The following is a 25,072-nucleotide window of genomic DNA, read 5'->3' as shown; positions in this document are numbered from 1 at the left end:
AGCTTAAAAAGATGAGAGGCCTGTAATTTTCATCCTAGGTATACCTCAACTATGAGAGACAAAATGAGAAAAAAAATCCAGAAAATCACATTGTCTGATTTTTAAAGAATTTATTTGCAAATTATGGTGGAAAATAAGTATTTGGTCACCTACAAACAAACAAGATTTCTGGCTCTCACAGACCTGTAACTTCTTCTTTAAGAGCCTCCTCTGTCCTCCACTCGTTAACTGTATTAATGGCACCTGTTTAAACTCGTTATCAGTATAAAAGACACCTGTCCACAACCTCAAACAGTCACACTCCAAACTCCACTATGGCCAAGACCAAAGAGCTGTCAAAGGACACCAGAAACAACATTGTAGACCTGCACCAGGCTGGGGAGACTGAATCTGCAATAGGTAAGCAGCTTGGTTTGAAGAAATCAACTGTGGGAGCAATTATTAGAAAATGGAAGACATACAAGACCACTGATAATCTCCCTCGATCTGGGGCTCCACGCAAGATCTCACCCCGTGGGGTCAAAATGATCACAAGAACGGTGAGCAAAACTCCCAGAACCACACGGGGGGACCTAGTCAATGACCTGCAGAGAGCTGGGACCAAAGTAACAAAGGCTACCATCAGTAACACACTACGCCGCCAGGGACTCAAATCCTGCAGTGCCAGACGTGTCCCCCTGCTTAAGCCAGTACATGTCCAGGCCCGTCTGAAGTTTGCTAGAGAGCATTTAGATGATCCAGAAGAGGATTGGGAGAGTGTCATATGGTCAGATGAAACCAAAATAGAACTTTTTGGTAAAAACTCAACTAGACGTGTTTGGAGGAGAAAGAATACTGAGTTGCATCCAAAGAACACCATACCTACTGTGAAACATGGGGGTGGAAACATCATGCTTTGGGGCTGTTTTTCTGCAAAGGGACCAGGACGACTGATCCGTGTAAAGGAAAGAATGAGTGGGGCCATGTATCGTGAGATTTTGAATGACAACCTCCTTCCATCAGCAAGGGCATTGAAGATGAAACGTGGCTGGGTCTTTCAGCATGACAATGATCCCAAACACACCGCCCGGGCAACGAAGGAGTGGCTTCTTAAGAAGCATTTCAAGGACCTGGAGTGGCCTAGCCAGTCTCCAGATCTCAACCCAATAGAAAATCTTTGGAGGGAGTTGAAAGTCCGTGTTGCCCAGCGACAGCCCCAAAACATCACTGCTCTAGAGGAGATCTGCATGGAGGAATGGGCCAAAATACCAGCAACAGTGTGTGAAAACCTTGTGAAGACTTACAGAAAACGTTTGACCTCTGTCATTGCCAACAAAGGGTATATAAAAAAGTATTGAGATGAACTTTTGTTATTGACCAAATACTTATTTTCCACCATAATTTGCAAATAAATTCTTTAAAAATCAGACAATGTGATTTTATGGATTATTCTTTTCTCATTTTGTCTCTCATAGTTGAGGTATACCTAGGATGAAAATTGCAGGCCTCTCTCATCTTTTTAAGTGGGAGAACTTGCACAATTGGTGGCTGACTAATACTTTTTTGCCCCCTATATATATATATATATATATATATATATATATATATATATATATATATATATATAATCCTTTGTGTTCTTGAGATCAAGTTATCACAATTGACTTTATTTATTTTCAGATGATTCCTCCGAGGGGTTGTGCCTATATTGCTATGGTTCACAGACAAGATGCCAATACAGCATTAACCAAACTCAGCAGGGGCTCATACAAAGTCAATCAGAAACCTGTAAAGGTACATAAACATTTATTTAATTATTTCCATTGTTATATTTGTTCTAGTGGTGATCTTTAACTTTCATTCTTGCTTAGATTGCTTGGGCTTTGAACAAAGGTATTAAATCAGCGCACAAAAAGTTCTGGGATGTTGAACGTGGAGTTACCTACATCCCGTGGAATAAAGTCAAAGTTGACGAGTTGGAGACCTATCGGGAAGGGGGGATGCTGGACGTGGAGACACTAAATACAGGTAAACACTTACCCATACCCTAAGCATAGCCAATATTTACCTGCTGCTGGCTATTGGAACTTTTTTTTCTCTAACGTTATCATGTATGTTCCATTGTGCACAGAGTGGAATTATGGCAAGGACATCAATAACAAGGCAGCTGTAAATGGAGACTTGGAGAGTGTCCCAGCAGATGGAACCATCACTGCTCACATTCAGGTAATGTTAATAGTCTTTAAACATTCTTTCTGATCTAAATCTGCTCATTTGTTCTGGTATATTGGCCTTGGTATTGGATGCTTACTTCACAAGAGTTCTTGTGGAGGCTGTAAGGAAAATACATTATTGTTGCATATAAGTATTGGAGCTTATCTGAACCACCCACTTATCTTTTTCAAAACCAAGTCACTGCAGACGTGCCAACAACTTTTAAATAAAATAGGAAATAGTAAGATGGAGCCATACAGGAAAATGTTAAAAATACATCATCAGGAAGACATTCTCTGCCAATCAAGGTTTACACATGGCAGCTGTCTAAGGCTTACAAAAACGTTCAATTGGACTAGTATCATGGACCAGGGGAAATACCCATTCCTACAATATTTGCAGTTCAGTGAAAGCACAGTTGGGTCATACATTACCATCTGAACATTACTGATGCCTTCGCTATTTTAATGTTGAAAGTAAAGGGCATTTCATGCAGATATGCTCGCTATTTTAAGCAAAATACAGATACAAAACATTTATGATGATTTTCAGTTTCAGACGTTTGCCATACATCTGTAGAATTAACTCAGTATTGATGCTGTCACCCACTGGCTTATTTAGCAAAGTCATTTGAAAACTGACTTCCATCTGGTGTTGAGTAGGGAGCTTGACCCATGTTATATTAAGGTATCTCAAAGCGGCCGTAAACAGTCAAATGTTACAACGTACTGCCCAAGACTTAGAAAACCTTCTCAGTATTTTCAATGCTATCTGAGTATTTGGGAGTGCTGAATTAAAGGGAGAAATTGTCATGTTTGTGTCCTGAATAAATATCACAGTATTTACTCTTAAGAGGGGTTTTCATCATGTGACTCATTGTTTACTTCATCAAGGGTGGTTTCAGAGTGACTAAATAAAAGTCAAATCTGGTGATTTCTTTTATACATCCGACCACAATTCAGATAAGCTCTTCTGCTGATAGGCATTACATCCAGTAATGCTTATTCATACGTTTTTCTTTTCCTTTTATAAGAATTTGCATCTTCACTCAGTAACCGTGTACTGTGCAGTATAATTTATTCAAATAAAGTGGGAATTATAAAAAACTTTACTGTGGTATGTGTAGACGGAAGCATTTATGTGATCCTTTCTCTGTTCGGTATTTGACCTCTATAATACAGAATGTCTAGGTTTGGCAAGGTTGCCGGTAATTGTTTAAACAATGTTTAGTTTTAGTATCCACTTGCAAACAAATTGTAGAATGACAAACATATTTATAATATATAGTTGAGGTAAAATGTGTTTTGTTTGCAATGAGGTGAATCCTGAACTCAAGAATATACCAACTGATATTGAGTTGAAATTCAATTAAAGCACATCTCTGACGGGTCAACATCTAAGTTTTAGTATTAGCAGTTTTGCAAACATTTCAAAGCCAATTACAAATTCATGACCACATTATGCCGAAAAATCCAGCTGCACTGTCTGCTACCTGCCATACTTGGCGTGCGTGCTCAACGGCACTCCTCTGTGAAGAAAGGTTGCTCACATGTCTTGCGGTCGAGAGTTTCTGAGTGCTGTCGGCTGCTGGTGGGACTTAAGGGCCTGATTGGGAGGAAGTGTCCAAGTGGGAGACAAGGTAAGCCGAGAGCGTCATTAGCAACACCATGCAAACTGAACAGGAAGAATGATTGTTGTTTGTTGAGATGTTTTGGCAATGGGAATATTGCCTCAGAAAGCAAGGCCTAGGCCATTGTTCAGACCCTGTGTCCATGTAATGCAGTTCATTCAGCAGTTTTCTGTGCTTTACTTGACACTGGACAGTGTAAGACAGGATCTTCAGTGTCTGCTGTTATTTACTCTCCAAAGTCCAAAGCGGCCCAACTACTCAAATCATTTGTGTGGCTCAGTCTTGAATATTAACAAAGCTCAGTATTCCTGTTGAATTGTTGAATTGTTAGCCTATCACCTGATAATGAACAGAAAAATAACGTGGCTCTTGTTTAGCTTACTTTAATTCTCAATGTAAAATATGATCAAGAAATAATTATAGCTAAGCCATCCTACAATGGTCTGTTTTTAACACATGCATTTGACCTTAATATTCAGGTTCAAACCTGTGCAAGAAAGTCATGGCAAAAGTATTGAGGTTGGAGGAAATGAGTACTGCTCAGGCCTAACCCTATTTTTGATGACAATCTTCTTAAAAGTTGAAAGCTGTGTTCCTCACACTCAGATGATTTTCTTGTTACCCAACAACCCAAAAAATAGTTTTAGTTGTATTATTGCCTGTGGATTAAATGTTTTTATTTAGATTAATACCATTTCATGGAGTTGCAAGATTAAAATCATTCATTGGCACTTACACTTATTTGGATTAACCCTTTGTTTTTGCCGTAATGAAGGGTTGTGCCCAATTGTCAACTTTCTCAATCATGTTATATAAATATGTATTCTGTTTGTGGACAAAATTGTCCTAGCAACTGTAAAAAATGCATGATTTCATTATTGTTGTTGTTCCTACTGTGGAACTGCCAGGTCAGTGAGCCGGTTCCTAATACTGTGGAACTTCCCCAAACCCTTTCAAATGTCCTCCTCATTGAGAAGCTTTCAGTCCAAGGGACTGATTTCATTTATTACGCTATGCCATGAAAACCTACCAATTCCTCTGCTTTGCATTTGTGTAGTTCTAGACCTGAAGTTTGCATGCAAAAATAACATGCAACATGACCACACCTGCCAGTCACTTTATACTAAAGAATATAAAATATACATGCGAGCAACAGATCTAAAAGCACTGTTTTGATGACTAGAATAATATGATGTCTTCTATGCATCAGCCATATTTTAAGTCAGCCAATATGTATAACTGCATTTAATCAAGCTCTCCATCTTCTTGAGGTTTGTTTATATTTTATTTCACCAGTTAAAAGCTGCCATATTTTCTGTCTAATTATTTGACAAACAAAATGCTAATTTGGAATGTTAGTTAAGTCTTGAAGTGTTAAGCCTCGCTGTTTTTCTGAATTCTTTGCATTATGGGATTTTATAGAAATCTGCACATAGGCCTTCTAAATCCTCAGCATTATCACCTTATTAATTTTGTATCCAACACTACACAAATTGGTCAGGCAGCCGGTGGCAAACATAATGAGCACTGAACTTTCTTTATTTTCAAGGAAATGCCCCTGTGATATCATTTTTGGGATTAAAGAAAGGACATTTTTTATTACCAGACATAATACTAACCGCCAACATCTTTGGCAGGTTTGGCCTTTTTGGTGTAGGTCATGGCACCTGCCACGTGAATTGTGCAAATTTAAAGATGTTTTTTCCTTCAGAGATACCTCATTTATGCATATACAGGTTTGACCTTCTGCGCTCTGCCTGTGCACATCTTATAAAGCATTATATAATACTTGGAAAGTAATGCAAAACCCTTTTTAGTTTTCAGTTATCTAGCAATCTATGACATTGTTCCAATCTGTTGAGCATTGTAAGGAGCAGCGACTTATGCTTTGTTTGGCCCGGTCTCATGTAAGTTAACTAAGCCTGCATCGAATGACTTGTATGAAAACACACACACACAAAACATTTTGTTCTATGTATGTTGTCGAACACACAAACAGTGCCATGGCACACGTGTAAGTGTCGAGACATGCAGCTCTCCTTTCTTTCAACTCGTCCACACTCCAAGAAAGTGCAATTTCTTCAAATTCGCTGCCTGGATGGGGACATCCTAGCTTCTGTACCCTGTCTGGCTCTTCTGTTTGTATGGCAGGTTTGGTGTGTGGTACAGGTGTCAAATGACATCAACTACTTTGACGTGGTGTGTGTTTTGCTCTAAGAGGATGGTGTTTTACTGTCAGCAATCTGCTAGTGCAGCAAATAAGGAGAGAAGTGGTCTGGGATGAAAATAAATAATTCACCTGAAAAAGCAGAAATACTCCCATGGACTTTTCTACAGTGGTTTGTGGGACTGAACTTTGTAAAAATGTCTTAATATTGGTGTGATTACAAAAAAAGTCTTTTAACCACAAGGCTAAGAGCTTGATCATTTATCCTTAGGGTCAGGCGGTCGTATTACCCTGTGTTTCATTGGAAGGTCAGAAGAAGAATATCAGACGTTTACTTCTAACACTCTTAAAAAATCTTGACCCAGGATGTTTTCATCCCTTGGTCCATGTTTGGCAGCATATTGAGATGTTTTCAGTGGAATTATAACCAGACTTTACAGGATTTTTCAAGTGCAACTGTTAGCCATTCATCCTACAGGTAACGAGGCATGTTGAAGTAAAGTGGATACATCCTTTGGTTGCAAATGTTGCCGTCCCTCGGAATGAAGTGGATAAGGTAAAAAAATTAAGGTCTAAGCCAAGGGTGTTACTTTTTATTTAGAACATGATAAACAACGATTATGAAAGGTGAAAAATACTTATGTAGTTTACATGGTGAGCATATATCATAATGTCACTGAATATTTAAACGGTCCCACTATTATTTTTATTTATTTACCTTTTGAGAACTCTTTGTTATAGTTAAAAGAAAACCAAATCAAATGAATAGATTGCACTTTCATTTCTCAGTATAGCTTTTCACATTTTCTTAGTTATACTTTTGCAAAACCTTCAAAAAAATAAATACAAAAATATTTGTATAATCTTTTTGTCAGTCTTTGAGGGACTGAGAAGGCCCAGTTGAAAGAAGATTAATATATAAAAAAGCATCAAAATAACATTTATGTTGACCAAATAGCTGCAGAATTGTTAATGATTAAAAGGGGCTTTTAAATTCAACATTTTTAACGTCCTCTAGTCTGATTTAAAATAGAACATTTAGGAGATTCGGATGTCGTGTTGTAAATCTGCTAGCTGCTGCATTTCTTTGTTAAGCTTGATACTTTGCATTTAGACATCACAGATCTGACTAAGCCTCTGGTTAATGTATCTCAGTCTGTAACGTGGATTATTATATAAACTGAACAGTTTTCTCCTTTCAGTCGCTTTCAAGTGAATTGATATTTCAAGAAAAAGAGAGGAACTCTTCAATTACACCCGTCTCACATGAGGCCTCACAAAGGTGAGTGTTAAAGAAATTCTCTTTGGATGTTGGGATTCCAACATTTAGATGACACTGGAAAGTAAGGCTCATTCATAATAAAATGGAATTGAATTTTTTTTCATCCCATTTGTTTACTCATAAATAATGTAAGATATGAAGTTCTAAAGGCCAGTTTATTGTAGAGCTGCCTCATTACCATGTCTTCACATATCTTATAAGTAGCAGGTGTAAACAAAGAACAAAGGAATTATACTGACAGGAGTGAAAAAACTGAGTTGATACCCGTCAGAGATCCAAGGCCCAGCTGCCTGACTCGTGGGGTTTCCAAATTGGAAATCACGTGCAGGAAAAATGGAGCAGCAGATCTCCTGTATTTCTGCTGATGGACTGAAACACCAGGGTAAGAGCAGACCCATCTGTTGCTATCCCCAGACTACTGACTTCATTAAGGCTGTTTGACTAATGAACTTCTTTCTCTTTATTTTAATTATATGTTTGCAATACCATATTTAAACAGCATCAAATAGGTTATTTTGCTTACATTTACAAATTACTATTATATTCTGTCATTTTTTGTTCTTTGTGTGGCTAATTGTATTGCTGCAGGAAGTGTGTGTTTGTGTGTGTGTGTATGTATATGTATATATATCTGTATATAATAGATATATAGTCAACAATAGCCTTGGAATTGTGCTTTTAGAGCTGCTCAACATCTTACTCCCTTCAAATGAGGTTCACTAATGCAAATCCCAAACTTAAAGGCTTTAAACAAAATTCAGAACATTAATATACATCTTTTTGTCCTCCTTAGCACAGAACAAAAATAATTTGTGTTTGCTTCTTTAGTTTCTATTTTGGTAGCTGAGCCAGCCGCGTTTGCATATTAGCACGTGTACTACAGGCTAGCTAACCAACACCACTCTGCGCTTACATGGTGGTTATCGCTGAATACACTGTTGTGACCAGAGGTGGCAGTACTGAGCCGTCGCTGAATATTTACGTTAACACTCTTAGCCTTGTCAACACTCTTACCACCGTTAGCTGCTAACTGCCTGCTAAAGCATCTTCATGTTAAAAGATGTGATTAGGCAATCCACTCCCAAATTCTGAATTAAAGCTATAAAGCTGAATGTCGTATATTGGCCCTTTCAAGACACTACGTGTCGGGTTTGAAAATGTTCAACTATGGTGGCAATACCAAAATGACCATTGTGGAATTAATGTACCTCTTCAGCAAGACTAGTTCAAACTAGTCCCGTTCAGGAAAGACTGACAAATCAGGATTAAGGTTAACAGTCGAATAACTAGTCAACTCAAGTCTTTGTTTTCGGTAACCATCAGTGTTTCCGCTGCAAATTCTTATTGTTGCACTCTAAAAACAAATCCCGAATTCTTTTTTTTACACATTAATTGCCAAAGGTTTAGCTCCCAAATAGTTGATTATTGACCTGATTTTGGCTTCTGATTAATTGAGAGATAATCCTTGACAATTGTTGCACCAAGTGCACACGTGTTTACTGGCAGTTCTTCTGATGGCCACTAAATAATGTTATTAGGGGAAGAGATTATTGAAATGAATGTTCTCTCTTAAAATACGAAGAAAGCATAATGTATGTTTATGCACATTTTTACTCTTCATTTTGTGGTGTGGGATAAGTTATTGAATCACCACAAGATGTAAAACAATTCCCAATCCTTGTGAAAATGTGTTTAATCTATGTTGTATGTTGTTTAGGTTTTATTTTTTTCCTTTTTTGCCAGTCCTAGTAGTCTGTTTTTTTGTTTTTTTTATCACACATGATTTTAATTTATATTTCAAAAATGTATAATTACTCAAAATGATGAACGCACCTATTCTTGTTAATGGTTACATTATTTTAATTTGTGTACATGGCACACCTTGCTCTGAATAGTCATATTTCACGTGTTATAATATTTTAGAATGCTTCATTTAGATATTTGGGCTGTTTTAGCCACTAGATGGTATTTTCTCATAGCATTTAACTGATCATAAGTAGTCGTAATAGACATTCATTTCTACCAAACATTACAAATACGGACATAAATTAATAATTATATGCATGATAAATGTAAGGCTCATCTGTACAGGGATGGCTTTTATCCTCTCATACATGTGATTAAGGTTAGTTGTAAAATAAATTGGCCCTTTTAACCTAAAGATGTATTATTTTAATTTGCAGACAATCTGATGATGAACACATGAATGATTAAGTGTATTTGTTGTTGTGATGATTTGGACTGGAAGGTTTGTCACATTTTGAGGGATTACATCATAATGCATTTGATATCAGTATAATGGGTAGGTTTGCTCTGTAGCATTTGGACCTACAGCCAGCTTTAGCATCCAGGGGAGGATGTCGGGGCAGGAACTTAAGGTGATCACCTTGCAGCATCTGGTAGGCTATGAATTTAATGTCATGTGCTCAGTGAGTCTATGGCCAGCGGACATTATGTGTTAATGGTAGACATTTTTTATCTGAGTTAATTATAGATTTTGGGTTTTAGGATGAATGTGTGATGTTTGATTACCATCTGAAATGTAATGAGCAATTACAATTGAAATGAATTGTCATGGTGGACATGCATGTTTAAATTGTATTGATTTAAAATTGAATTACCCTAAAATGCAATCAAGCTTTAAATTGTGCAGCACATACATTTCTATTTTATTTATTATTTTTAGCTGCTGTTACCTGTTTTTTGTTTTTTACCATACGACTTGTATTATATTACATGAAACATTATATTACCATATGTTTGTTTCTAAAGATTTTGCTATGATTTTACTCACTTTGAGTATCAACCTAAATGCCAAACACTGATATTATTTTGTCCTTTATTGGAAATATTATGTCTGCTGTATATGATGGTACTTCTATATCCTTAAACGTGTCTAGGTTCACTAACCCCTCAGTTATCAGATATAAAATGACTATAATTATTTATTTTCAGATAAAAAAATGCTTTATCAATACAATTTATTGATGTATTCAAGTCATCATTTGCAATATGTAGATAACTAACACATTTTCTGAATTTAAAATACATCAGTACAAATATATTATATAAGTTGAGTTGTATTATTAAGAAAAGTAAGTAATTATATGGCTTTGCAATGTTTATTTTATCTAAAATCATGATACATTTGTCAGTTTGGTGTGGTTGAAATGATTTTATGTGTGCATGTTTATTATCCTTTCCTTATTCAAGAGTATGTGAACTCTGTACCCTCAGGCACTAAAACACTTCCTTGTTATGGTCTCCACCTTCTACCTTTACCTTAGAGCAAACCCATTGTGTTTGCTGTAACTCTAAAACTAATTTAATCCTAAAGGCATGCTGTTTGGGACACTGATATTTTTTTTAACCAACATTTTAGATGTAGGTGTTACTGCAGGAAATAAGCGAATGGTTCATCATGATTAGGGAAGTGATTTACCTCTGAAAGCCTTTTCAGTTTAACAGTTCACCGGAAGTGTCAAACTCTCAGCAGTCACCAACAGCTCCCCCAATTAAAACTCACCACTCTACTGTTACAATTAGCCTCCATAAGGCAACTGTGCTCCCATGTATGCTCACTGTTCTTTGTTAACCTCTATTTCCAACTGTGTTATTGTTGTGTTAAAGCACAGGGTGTCATGTAAATCAATTGCATTTCATGCTGTATTAGGGTTGTTTTAAACACAAATACAACCACAACCCCCGTTTGTCTATGGTGCTTAAATCCTTTTGTTTTCACAAATGCTGTAAAAAGAGCCTATGGGTATTTCTTGCATAATTTGCACACTATATATGTAGTGTGTGGACTTTATAAATATATGGGTCAAATACTGCATCTAAACATGCAATGGGTAAGTAACAATACATGTGTGTGTAGACCAGTGGCGATTCTAGACCAATTTGACTTGGGGGGGGGGGGGGGCCAGGCTGGGGCCAGTTATTTTCTGAGGGGGGCACAATAAATGCGGGACGAAAAAGACAAAGACTGTATGAAGTAATTGCGCATAAGAAAACAATGCAATACAGTTAATGGTATTTGTTTCAGTACACATATTTATTTCAGATACTTATAGTTACAGTTGTTACGCTCTAATGCAGGGGTCTCCAACCTTTTTTAGGATGGGAGCTAATTTCAAAAAATAAAACAAGTAGTGAGCTACTTGTACTTCTCTTTTTTTTTTTTTTTGCAGTCTATATATTTAGCACATTATAACATTATACTTTGTGCTGTTTGGGTCTGTGGGGCCCGTTTTCAGTGTTTACTAAAAGAAAATGTATGCAATTTAATTATTTTAACCTGCTTTATTTTGGGGTGGACCTAACAACCTCTAGGGGGGTCCGGGGGCATGCACCCCGGGAAATATTTTTTTTAAATGTTGAAGTTAAATGCATCAATCTGGTGCACTTTGAGCACCAAAATGAAGTTATGGATACAGCTCTCAACACTCATATGAAAGGGAGCTGTAAACTTTTCAATAATCCAAACATCTTTAGAATATGATCACAACCAATAACAAATCATTAAAACTTGTTTATTCTTATCTTATGTTACCTATAGTTAGGATTATTTCTTTTTATTTATGCATATTTGACTAATCACTCCCCTTTTTAAACTGTTGCAAGAACGTGATTGGTCGATATTCATTGTGGGGGGAGGAGGGGTGTTGGATAAATATAGAGTTCGCTAAGATTGAATGTTTCATTTATGCATAGGGTAGATTATTTTAATTACATTTCCTTTTTTGTTTGTGTGTATTTTTTACAATTTCGATTTGCTTGGCGAGCTACTTATTGAGTGCTTGCGAGCTACCGGTAGCTCGCAATCGACGTGTTGGAGACCCCTGCTCTAATGGGTCTGACTAGAAAGACAAATAGCGTTAGTTATGCCTATTCCGTCAGCCAAAACAATCGTTTAATCATAAACTTTTTTTTTTTTTTTCATTTTCAGGGGGGCCACATGGGGGTCCAAAGTCAGTGTTAGGGGGCCCTGCCCCCCGGACCTCCCAGAACCGCCCCTGGTGTAGATCACTTTTTGTTCCAGCAATTAGCTTCAATAGAACATTTAATGTATGGCATTCTCTCGGTCCTGTCATTAATTATTTCATGAACTTAACTCGATATACAATTTAATGTGTCCTGGGCAAACATATTTCATAAAGATGCTTCTGATTCTGACTGGGTAACCATGTTTTATTTGCAAGTACCTTCTGATGCCTTAAGTGACACATTGCATCTCCTTTATTATAGAAGGAAGTTCCTTTAGCCTCTTAAAAATGCACAGATACAGTGTTATATATATATAGGGTAAAGTGTTTGATAATGTGTTATAGCATTCTCTCCTGAGGACTCAACTGAGAATGTATCCGGAAACTTTATAGAGACTGCACAAAAACAATAATCAAACAATGTGTTCGTTCGTGAAACGTGAAAAATAAATACACATAGGATGCAATCAAAGAAGCTACTTTATGCGGTGGAATCCAAAGATGTTCATACGGTTTCTTCTTCCAGTTCGCTGTTTCGTGAGCACTTTCTTGTTTGTTTTACCTTAATCTTACCAGGATTCCTTTGTGTTTCTTTGTCTTCCAGGTGCCACCAGTTCTACAGGCAGCACCCATAACAAGTCCACCTGCTTTCCCTGGCCCCATCATGCTGTCCCCTACGGGGCCTCCAGTCGGAGCTCCATTCATCCCCAAAGAGTTTGATCCTACAAAGTTGGCACCAGGTAAGACATGTATAAGGAACAAAAGTGTGTATTTGCCAACCATCCTCTAAAGGGGGGATGTGAGTGCAGACATGTTTGTTTAAAACAACTTCTCTTGATGATTATATGAAAAGATATGTGCTGCAGTGTTGTCATTGTTCCTTGCTTGATGTTACTAGTTGAAACGTTTGCTCTCTAATCTGCTTTTCCTTTGTAATGCCACAATACGTGGCTTCCCACTGGGGATCAATTAAATGTTATCTTACCCTCTTTGCAGCAGGAAATGGAAAACCTCCAGAGGAGTCCACCGTGGATTCGAAAGGAGACAAAGGCGAACCCTCAGATCTGGGTGCAGACATCAAGCTGGGGTCCCCTACTGCACCAGTGATGACCTTACCAGGCCCAGGAGTCATGCAGGGGCCCAGACCGGGTATGCCCCCTATGCAGCCTCCTCCTGGGATGCCGAATCATCATCTACCTCCATTCCTCTCACCCCCAAACATGCCACTCATGCCCCCACATATGATGCCTGGAGGACCCATGTTTCCACCGAATAGGTTCAGAATGCATATGCCGTTTCCTCCTCGTGGCCCTCCTTTCCATCGACCTCCGCCTATGGGACCAGAGGGCATGAATGACACTGAAGGGAGGCATTTCCGAAACGGGAGGGCAGGGTTTGGGTGCCCCCCCTTCATCAGAGGGAGGTGGTAGAGGTCGTCTGAATGAAGAACTTAAGGAAAGAGGATGCTGAATCACTGTGAGATACTGTTAAGTATCAGGACATCTGGTTCAACAAGGACTTATGTGAAGATTTGATGGTGCATGAACCTATATTTTACACCAGAAGAACCTTTTCTAAGTGTCAGATTAACAATGAAAAACAGGACACAGTGTTCTGAATGTGGTCCATGTTCACTCAAGTTCACCAGAGAAGGAACTCTTTGTTGTAAATACTGTAAGTGCTTCTAGCTGTTTGATATCTTTTTGTATATTTTAAGTTGTGTAGTTAATGCTCAAGTCTAATCTAAGTAGTTGGAGGTAAAAGGCAAAGTCTGTATTTTTGAGCTAATTCTGATACCAGAGTTTTGTGTATGGAAGGAGTCTGTACAAATCAATAATTCATACCTTTTTGGTATTTTGTTTTTACTAAAAACATGCCTTTGTAACACACTGATGTGTAATTCTTTAACAGAGAAGTTGGATTTCATTTGAAGCAGATGAAGATGTGCAGTCCTGCCAGTAGAGGGTAGAGTTAACCCTATTACCAAGGCCGACCTCTGTTGTACATCTTGTAGGATCATGTGCAGTGAATATAAAAAAAACTGATACTACCATTTGATCGGGTGCTTTTTTGTGTCATTCAAACTTACATGTTTAATCTTTTTCTCAGCATACTGATCTGTGTTGATACATAGACCTGCATAAGATTTGAGTATTGATTTTAAATATCACTTAGGAGCATGCATCTTCTGTGGTACACACACACACACACACACACACACACACATACATACTTATGTTGAACTAATAATAAATCATACAGGATAGTGAAAGTTGCAATAAATATCTTAAACATCTTATTTTTGTTTTAAAAGTGTTTTCCATTCTTGCCCATGTATTTGCAAATGAAAAAGCATTGGAACAGCTGCACAGGCAGACTGCACCACAGATTTAAATCATGCTTTGGGATGGAAAGGAGATTAGTTCACTGTTTGCTCATGTTATTCTAAAACTAACACTCTTCAGCTCAGTGGCGTAACAAGGTTGTGATTGGCCCCCATCGCCCCAAACATAAGCGCAAGCTGATGCGCTAACACACGCACGGACATCTCTTTCTCTTGTCCTTTCTCTTTTGCTCGCCGCTCTTGTGCTTTGGTTTGCTGTACATTGACTATTACAGCTATTACATTTTTTTATAATGCTGCCGAACTTGCTGCTGCTAGCTACAGTACAGTACAGGACCAGGTTGATTAAACGGTTCGCTCGTCACGCAAGGTATCACATGACATGAAAGGGAGCAAGGTCGTTGGACAGACAAATTCATTTAGGTTGCTTGGTTACTTTGAAGACTGCGTGAACCGGTCAATGCCATTCAGTGTTTCCCACAGAGTTTGATTGACCCCCACGGCAAGAAAAGCCAAAGGCCCCTTAACCTATTCGGGTGGCCCACGTATCCACCCCCCCCCCTCCCTCAAATAAGAACATACATGCAAGTTCATGGCTACTGTAGACAACGTTATTGTTGCTCTGTGTTGCAATGTTAATGAGTGAGACACACCGGAGTTGAGGATCTGTGGGGTTTATTCTCCCAAAAATATAATTTACAATTTAGCAGACACCTTATTCCAAAGCGACTTACAGTGACCAATTACAGGGACGTTCTCCCTGGAGTAACTGAGGGCTAAGTGCCTTACTCAAGGGCACACTAGTAGTGGTGATCCAGGTGGGATTTGAACTCGCAACCTTCCAATCATCAGCCCATCTCACTATCCATTCGACCGCCACAAATAAATCAATGCATTGGAAACACTGCAATTGGAGCACAAATTTATTTTATTTCTTAAAATAAATATAAAAAATATATTCTTTTTTTGTTGTTGCATGGACCCCTGACCGGCTCTGGGCCCCTGTGCGTTGCACCGGCTGCACCGTCGATAGTACGCCACTGCTTCAGCTACTAGTTTACATTTCACACGGTCAATGAATGCTGATTCGAGGTGAACCGCAGCTGATTGGCTCCTAGAAAAAACAAGTGGCATTCTCACGATCCACTTGCGCGCCGTCTCCAAGGACCGCGGGCCCCGCCCCTCTCAGCGATGTGGAAACACACGCATGGTCCGTGGACTGAGAGGCAGGCAGGCAGACCTTGGAGTTGCGACAGGATACAGAGACATGAGGATGGACAATACTGGCGTGTGAAACATGAACATTTCAATGTCAGGACGGAAGCAGCCAGACGCCGACGGTGGCGGTGACAGCAGGTATGTAAAGGGAGACCGGGAAGCATCATGCTGTGTTAATCATGATAAAGATAATATCCTCGATGTCCGTTCATGTTTCCGCGTGGTCCTAGCGCTGGCTCACGAATGACCGCGTCACTCAATCATACAAGTTTATCGGGGCTGACAGACGCTGCCGCACCGGTGCGGACCGGCGGGAAAGGCCGACAATATGTGTTTTCCTACCCACAAAGTGTTGTGGATCATTCATTCAGACAACAGGGATTTAGGGGTAAGAAACGCTATGTAGCCTCAATGACGGCGGACATACATCAGGGTTAACGTGCATCTTCGGACATTTCAATTTCCATCCCTGTAGCTTACATGATTGCTCATCCTGCAGCTAATTGACTAAATGCTTTCCTGAAGCTATATCATGTTGGTTCTACAAGGCATGGAGAAATACAGTCATAAGGACTTGTCCGCTAAAATACCTTGGAGGTGTTTTGGTCATTGGTAGCATACTGTTTGGGAGCAGAGAAGCTGCGTTTGGCCTCAGACAGTGCGGTAAATTGTTGCATGAAGCACAGTCATGTAATGCTTTGCACCTCTCTTCGCTGTGCTAAAGATGATCCAAGCTGTTGCTGTTGTATTTACACTTTGCAGAACAGATCATGTGCAAGTGACTGACATGCGATAGCGCATTTGTGCAGCTGCTTCACTACTATGATAACCCTCTGGTGTCAAGTTTGTTGCAGCGTCACTGCCACTGTCTGCTGCTTAAATGGTGTCTCCCTGAAATATTTATATATGGTTGTGATAAACATCCTTACAGGTAGGTGCACAGGTGACTAAGCAGATGTGGGTGCTGTAACAAAACATATCACTCATGTGCAAAGCTGACTATTAGATATTTAGAGATGTGTCGAGACAATATCTTGGGCAGACTCGCGGTCCTTGTCCATTTTGTTTCTGCCAAGATAAATACAATGTGTCGACAGAAAAACCCTCACCACTGAGAGCTTAAGGTGCAGTTTTTTTTTTTACAATCTGCAGTTTGTATTTATGGTGAGTCTAATAGGACCTGGCTGCTCCATAAACAGGAAATTGTCAATGTATCTTTCAAAGGGGTTTGGACACTAGACACAATGTAATATCATAACTGTTTTATAAAAAAATAACAATTGACGACTACAGAAGATTGTCATTGAAAGTTACATTTGACCTGTAACAGAGCAGTGGTCTGTTCTAAAATGGTTGTTGTGGCATCATCATAATCCATTTTTTGAGTGTCAAACAACCCACCTGTGTGTTTCTTCACAGAGAGCTGACTTTATTTCATGTCAGTAATGATTCTTTTAGTAGTTTAGTTTATATTGCTAAATGTTTTGCTTCTGAAACTTTTCCCTATACAAAGCTCCTTGGCTCTACCAGAATTAGGCATCCAAACCACAACTTAAATGTCATAATTTATAACATCACCACCAGATGAATGTACATATTTTGCAGATGCTACTTCTGCATTCAACCAATAAATACATAAAAGTTTGAGGAATGTCACACAAATCTGCCACTTGTGAGAGCTGCAGGAGTGAAAATAAATTTAAAAAAACGTCTTAGATTAAGATTAAATATCATCCAATTAAACCGCAGGCAAAAACACGTGAGAGATCACTTGTTTCCAATATGATGTGATTTGATTTTTATGGCATGAAAATCTTTGTATTACTTAATCTGGACTATTATGGTGATACCAGTACCTGCATTAACCAGCATGGAACCCAGGAAGAATAACTGATTGGCCTGGTGATCATTTTAAAATATTATAAGATCTAAAAATCAATATTGAATGCATGCTAATTCTCATTTCCTCCATTGATCTGTTTTATTTCCACCAAAATATGTCTGGAAACGTTCATAGTCTGTTTTTTACGAGGCTGTAGATTTTGGGTGGATGAATAATTTAACGTTTAAGTTTGATGTTATATTGATACCTTGCTGCTTCAACCTTATAGTAATCCAAGGCACAGGTTAACCTTTCTGTTATAAAGCCATGTGAAGGAAACAGCCATGGTGTGAAGCATCCTGCATCAGGGCTTCAGTGTATGGAGATGTGTCCTCGGGGTAGAAACCTGAGCCCACCTGTATGACATACCTCCATAGAGACCTCACCCTCTGTCTCTCTCTTTGTGTGGTCGAGTTGAAACTAGTTTCTCTCCCCCTCTGGCTTGTGTCCACACTTTTTAACTCTCCATCTCTAACATCTCAAATGTTAGACCAACTTGCAGCAGTGTAGCGACTGTCGTAGCCACACATGAAAGAATGTCTACACATTCATATGGTAATTTGTTGGCTTTTTTTTTTACAATCCATGACTTTGTTCTTCATGCGCGTATAGCCATGTACTACCAAACTGTTTATTTCTTGCAATGTGCATAATTTAACCCTGATAAGTGCTCTTTTTGAATTATTCATTACCGTCCCACTTGCACATAACTCTGTATCCCTTTGAAAAGTGGCACAAAGTAAATTCTGAAAACAGTGTAGTGTTTTGCTCAGTGCCAAGTGAAACACAGAGACTGAGACTAGTGTCATAACCAAACAAAGACCATTGAATCCAAGATAAACTCACTACTATGGTACAGTGGTTCTGAATTTCATTAAATCCCTGATTTCATTCAATAACAAAAGTGTATGATGTTTGACTGGTTAGCTATGTTTCTTTGCTAAGTCAAGCCATGTTTTTGACGAAAGTGGAGTGGTGGAAATAGTAAGTACACAAATTAGGCCACAACCGCTAAGCTGGAAATCTTTTCCAGTAGGAAACTTGTGTCGATCCTGTTAGTGGGTGATATTACGTATTACTGTTCTGTGCAGAAGCATTAGTGTCATGCAGAAGTAACTTCAGATGGAAAATGCCTTGTTAATATCCATTATATGGATATTAGGGTTTAATAATATGACCACTCCTCTGCAGGTCACTTCAATGCATACTTCTGGAGTTGTTTAAATATTTGAATAAACTCTGGCAGTGGTGTTTGTCAGTCTGAGTCTTTCATATTTGCTCACACTGAATAGAAGCTTTGTTCAGTGACCGTAGATCTCGTGTTTAGATTTTATTTTTTTGTTAAACTATACATGTATGAACATGACTATATTTTAGTGCCATATTATTAAAAGTTAATTAATGGATCATTTGATCGACAGGAAATGTATACAAACAATTTACATAACATTTGATTATGACAAATGCTGTTTCCCCATTTCTTTGACATTTTATACATGGCATATTGGGTTGAATAACTTAAAAAAGCCATTATTGTGGCACTCAAATATTTACTGGATGTATTTTAAAGCACAGACCCTTCATTGTTAGAGTTGTAAGATTGCAACTTGCATCCCATTTCTTGATGTACCTTCTCCCACACAAATCCTGTAACATTGTGTAACAGTGTTGATGTTGCAGCTGCGAGTGGTCGTCTCCGTCCAGCCTCTCGAGCTGAAAACAGTTTTGCACATGCTGATTGCCAAGTTTGTCTTGTGAGAATTGTCTTCTGCTTCTGCACAGAACAAGCGATTCCTTATACAAAAGTGAGGAAGACTTAATGTTTCGCAAGAAGAGATTTAATCCAATCAATTTTCACGACATGTATATCAGATCAAGCAGTCTTTTGTTCCCTTTCCGCCCACGTTGATGGATGAAGGACAACCGTGCTTTCCTCTCCACCTCTGTTTACATCCATCCCTTGTTGCTCCTGACAGGACATCTATCTCCATTAGAGAGAACTATTGATGTGTTGCTGTATCAGCCTGTCTTCCCCCATCTTTGGACAGTTGAAGAGAGGTTGTACTTATTTTAGCCTCAAGTTTTGTTTTGTTTCCGGGCCATGTGCAGCTAACCAGCTGATTTACTGACTCTGTGAACCCTACTTCAGTATTTAATTGACATTTCAAAGAAAACTGGCACACTGTCTTAATGTATTACCCAATAGCAATGGAGGCTGCACGTCTTCCATCATTTCACAAAGTGAGATCACATATGATGAGTTCATTATGTCCCCACAGTCAGCATCATTTGGAAACGCTTATGGGTGGCTTGCCAAGGTTTGATCCTAGATGCTTTCCAGAGGACAACCCCTCAAGCATTGCTGCACTTAAAAGTGATTATGAGTCACTTTGTATCATGTGAGAAAATGTTGGGTTTATAGGTTATTTCAGATTTTAATTTGAAGCTTTTAGAACAGTAGATGATTGCTGAAGAAGCTGTTTGTCATTTTTTTTTATGATGATCCGCTTGTCTTCTAAGGATCATGAAGAAAGGGGCTTCCTTATGAATTATTACAATCTTTAATGAATTGTATCATCAAAGTCAAAATAAATAGGCCCTATGCTTTGGCTTGCACCTTAGAAAGAAGCAAACAAGTGCTTCCCACAAAGGAAGTCGACATGTCTGCACCATGGAGTATTGACTGGAGCTTCAAAGCTTCCTTTGAGGTTGTGGTAGTCTCAGAAAAGTGATTTCTGAAGTTTGCTGTTCCAGTTACGCCTCGTCCACACAGCAGCTTTGAACAAATCTTGAAGATCTTGGAGGTGGGTGTGTCTGAAAGCTTGGGGATTTTTTGCGAGCAACGCAACCAACAACCAATCACATGAATCTCCCGCCCCGACATACAAAGCAATAGCGATGTTAAAACAAAGTAAACTGGATATAAAATCCCCAAACAGGCAAAAACCTACCAGTTTCACCCACTGTCTCTGCCACCTCCCTCCATGCCTGGGTCCTCCGGTTTGTATCCCGGTAAATAGTTCTGGTCGTAAAGAACCGGGTGATTTGCTACCGTAATTTCTCGTTTGGAATATGAGGAAATGAACTGCGGTCTGGCTCTCCCAGCTTGCACGCGGTTTGATTGGCTAGCGCTTGTACTGTCAGATTTGCATAAACGGGATTTGATTGGCTGACGCTTCCAGCTCAGCTTCAAAAGTTAAACATTGCTCAACTTTTGAATCCGGAAAATCCTGGAAATCTTCGCTTTGCTTCCCAATAATGCAGTTCGGCGAAAAGCGAGGCAAAGTGACGTCACTCCCATTCAAAGTCAATGGGCAGAGAAGCGTTGAAAGCGTTGGAAGATTTTTTTTAAGCTGCTGTGTGGACTTACCGTTACAGTGGGCTACTATATTCCAAAGTTAGAGGCCAGTGTGCATATGCAGACCAGTGGATGGTATTTAATTGCACTGGGTTTCTTCCTCTCCACAATGGTCATGGGGTTTGGAAAGACATGACAGATGAGCATTAAAAGGCCTCATCAAAGCTCAGCTCCTCCTTATATTTCCGAGCTATGAGTAGGAACGTATGACCGGCTGTCAGAACATGGTGATCATTTTCAGCTTCATGTTGCTGATAGGGCTTTTGGTTTGGGATGAATAAAAGATGGTAAGTGCACTAAACTAGTGAAGCCTTCAGGCATTTTGGGGAGGTTGGAGTTATTCTAACTTTACCTTGACTCTAACCATGAATAAGAACTTCTCCTTTTTGTTTACCTGAGGTTGACTCTGGTGTGGGATTTGTTTTAAAGTGGCATCCAGCAATATGTAGTTATCCTGGGTGTGCACCTGAACGTGTCTCTGTAAGCTTTTATTTGGTTTATATGTGGTCAAAAGAGGTCTAGACATCAAGCTAAACTGGGCTAAATTTGGTACAAAAGTGAAGGCTGGAAGATTTGTAGGTTGCATAAATAATACCTGGTATTTCTTATTTAAGTATGCGTAAATGGTAGGAAAAGTGTAAACAATTGGAGGTTTCAATCTCTTAACTGTGAGGATTTGGTGCTTTTTATCATTTGTATAATCATAAATTGAATATTTGTGGCTGTAAGATGTTGGTTGGACCGAACGAGTAACATTTATAGATGTAACTTACCCCTTTTTTTAAAAATGGTGGTGTGCATTTTGCATAATAGTCTTACGTCTGAGCTATTTAAGGAATAACAACCAACTGATACATCTATACAAATGAATGCAATGTTGTTATCTTTTGGCCTTGTTATATCAGCACTTTCTGGGCAATGGATGCTTTCATGTAAGGCACAAACTCTGGTCTGCCAAACTATGGTCAGTGTGCTTCTCAGTAGTGGACCTGACCCAGCAACTTGTTAAGTGAAGTTCACTAAACCTATAATATTCTCCAAGCCTCTTTTAATAACTAGTATTGGAGAGCTCCTTATGCTGTTCAGTCACATCCAATCAATTCCAGCTTTTTCTCCCCATTCTAAATGATTTTCCTCTCTGTACCGGTGTCTTTGAAGTCGACTCCTGAGAGCCAACTCACTGCTGGAGACCACTGGATCCTCCACTAATGATCTCTACCCGGGCTGGGGAAACTGCTTTCATGGCTTGCGTAACAGTTGCATTTTCTCTTTAGATATCAGCTGTACATGGTGTTCTCTTCCAGCACAATGGAGCATCTGTTTTTCTTAGAGGGACACCCAGGGGACGCATGTTGTTGTGATTGAGGAGACCTTCAAGAAAATAAACACTCATGGTGGTGGATGTTCTTTTCAATGTGTAAAATCAGGTTCAATATAATGTATGCATGGTTTGTATTTAAACACCAGTGGCTTTGTGTATAGTTCTGGGAATATAGTTGGAATCATCAGACAGATGCTGTGAATTTAAAGTACATCTTGTTGCATAATTGTCGGCAATGCTCATCCCCTGCATGTTAAGTGAGAGTTTAATCATGTGAGACAAGAAAGTGTATTTTGGCTTTGTTGTTCAGCTTTTGCCAGACACAAGTGGTTCAATTGTACCAGTGTTATTTCATATTATGTTCATACTGTAGTACAATGTATTGACATTATATACCGGCCCTGGTCAGGTAATGTCACTACTGTTGCCTACTATTTATACTCTGTTATGAACAGGTCTTCCTTGACCTCCTATATTGAAAAAAGCTTTGTGTAAGTCTGCAGTATTTCCTTCCATTTAATTTTCACTGTCACAGCTACATCTCATTGACTGAAGTGTTGTCCTGTGGTACATTCAGAATTGCTTTTATTAAATCAGTGCACAGTTAATTATTAACTAACCTTAAAGCTATTCTTGGCTGTAAATTGTCCTGTTCGAGGTAACAAAGTATGCTCTGTTCAAGGCGTTTCCAGATTACTTACAACTATATCACGTGACATAATTTCATGCACTAACCAAAATGAAAAATATCAAATTTTATTTGCAGAAAGAGCCCAAAAGTAATTTACATATATGTATTTAACGTTTCGCGTCAAGTATTGAGGCTCTTTACACTAACAACATTTAATTTGATGCAACCAGCACAGCTCATCACCTGTCTAACATGCTGTGAAGCATGGTGAGGCATCAGCTGTTTTACTGGCAGGAGCTACAGCACAAGAAAAAATGATGGGGGGGAGGGTATGGATTATTTTTTTAAATAGTTGTTGGTAGGCGAATAATATTAATAATGCTTTACACAAAAATCTTTCAGGTGAACCAGATTTAGTTTTTAAGAACAGTTGCATGTAGCAGGCTTGCATATCCTGCAAAATGGATTGCTGTCATTCCCCTGTCTTAAGCTATTTGAATTTGTTTCTGCTTTGGTTGAAGTTGATTGGCAGTGATTGCAGTTGGTTGTGACACCTGGACAGCATCAGCAGTCTGAAGTGTTGCTGTGGATCTGTAACCATAATATCACCTGCCAAATGTGCTCTAGTGGTATTAAATGGCCTGTCAATGTATTGGCTGTCCAATCAGCTCCTAAATTGAGTGTGGATAGCGGTGAGTTTAATAGCCTTGTGTTGGTAATAAGAAAGCAGATTATTTTGTTTAGCTGAGCTCCATGCAAGCAATGTACGTTTTTGAAATGCCTGTGGTGAGAGCAGACATGGATTCAGCATTCGTCCCAATTTCACTGATGGATGCGTTTATTGCGCTGCTCCTTGATACAGTATTTTTTTGGGCAAGGGTGGGAGCAGATTGGATGATCTCGTCTCAGGCAAAAACCTTTTTTATTTAAGTTTACATGTATGAGAATACAACAGAAATCACTTGCCTCCAATTTCTTTGCTGTTATTGGATCACGTCCCAAGAAATGGTTCACTAATAGAAATGACGATATTGCCACTATTGAGTGGAATTTAATAATTCTGACTGAAGGAAAATTGATTATCCGGAAAGATTACCTATGTGAAATCAAGCCCAGGAAGTTTTTAAGAACACATGTTATTATGTCTGAAGCCTCTGCAGACCAGACATTCCTGTCTTACAATCAAACCCAGTGGTTAAGTTTAATATCAGGGTCACAACCTTGGCAGGACATGAAAATGCGCTGAGAGGAAGTGAGGCCCACCGTGCGGAGTGCTTTTTATTTTGGTCAGTCATCGCAAATTCTAGACATGGCATTGCAGCCCTCCCCTCTCTGGACACGTTTCAGACGGACTAAGCTCTGTGCCTTCTCTCTGTCTCCTCAGTGTTTAGTCAGTGTGTCTGTACCTAGCCTAGCTTGGAGCATGTTTTACTTTCAATGTGCATGCAGAGCTGCCAATGGAGCACATGATGCAGCTGAACAGACTTCGCTGTGCCCTCAAAGCCTCCGTCCTCCCCTTCCACTCTGCCGGTTCCATCATCTTAAAATGAGTCCCACACCACTGTCACTGCTGACGTGATAGCCACACGACATCACCGGTGCTATGACAACAGCAAGCCCAGCCTTTCTCTCATTCACAGGTCCATTTTGGGCTCTCAGTGAATGTTCCAAATTATGCAGCGCAACACATTAAGGCTGCAACCTCTCAGCCCTTGAAGCCCTACATGCATTAAGGTTCATTTTCCAGATTGCTGTGATTACAAATCCTGCCCTTTGAATCACAGAAAATAGATGAAAGGAAGAATACATGTAGTCTTATCCCAAACATGGAGGTTATGTTTTCATTTAAGATCTTTCTGAACCAGAATGAGAAATCCAAACTCAAGTCTGACAGTTGTTAGATTTATTTTCTTTACATTAAAAGGTTGCAACATTTAGTGTAAACATAACGCTTCTCACAGTGGAGTGGAGGGGCAATTACAAAGGAGACAAGGGAGGGAACACACATTCCTGCTTGCTGTAGGTTTGTAGTTTAGGGGGGTGGAATTATAGAATGAA

At 39.1% G+C, this 25,072-nt stretch overlaps 3 protein-coding genes across 4 annotated transcripts in view; 2 read left to right on the top strand and 1 right to left on the bottom strand.

The window, feature by feature from the left end:
- Positions 1 to 14,310, top strand: part of LOC307035561 (SR-related and CTD-associated factor 4-like) — a 38,163-nt gene extending 23,853 nt beyond the window's left edge. Inside the window, exons 14-18 of the mRNA XM_079675060.1 lie at positions 1,660 to 1,773; positions 1,851 to 2,007; positions 2,111 to 2,205; positions 12,865 to 13,000; positions 13,257 to 14,310. Of these exons, the coding sequence (XP_079531186.1) occupies positions 1,660 to 1,773; positions 1,851 to 2,007; positions 2,111 to 2,205; positions 12,865 to 13,000; positions 13,257 to 13,690 (936 nt within the window). The 3' untranslated portion in view covers positions 13,691 to 14,310. The remainder of the gene's footprint in view (positions 1 to 1,659; positions 1,774 to 1,850; positions 2,008 to 2,110; positions 2,206 to 12,864; positions 13,001 to 13,256) is intronic.
- The window catches only part of LOC307035563 (uncharacterized protein), a 120,398-nt gene that overhangs the window by 26,988 nt on the left and 68,338 nt on the right, over positions 1 to 25,072 (bottom strand). The window lies entirely within an intron of this gene.
- LOC307035559 (rho guanine nucleotide exchange factor TIAM1-like) overlaps positions 15,538 to 25,072 on the top strand; it is a 47,064-nt gene continuing 37,529 nt past the window's right edge. Inside the window, exon 1 of one of the 2 annotated variants that reach the window (XM_079675054.1) lies at positions 15,538 to 15,960. The gene's annotated coding sequence lies outside the window, so the exon portion shown is untranslated. The remainder of the gene's footprint in view (positions 15,961 to 25,072) is intronic. The other variant, XM_079675055.1, reaches the window with a different exon arrangement.

Source organism: Notothenia rossii (genome assembly GCF_949606895.1).
Source record: "Notothenia rossii genome assembly, chromosome: 4".
NCBI classification, from domain to species: domain Eukaryota; kingdom Metazoa; phylum Chordata; class Actinopteri; order Perciformes; family Nototheniidae; genus Notothenia; species Notothenia rossii.
This window is presented reverse-complemented; position numbering and strand designations above follow the sequence as displayed.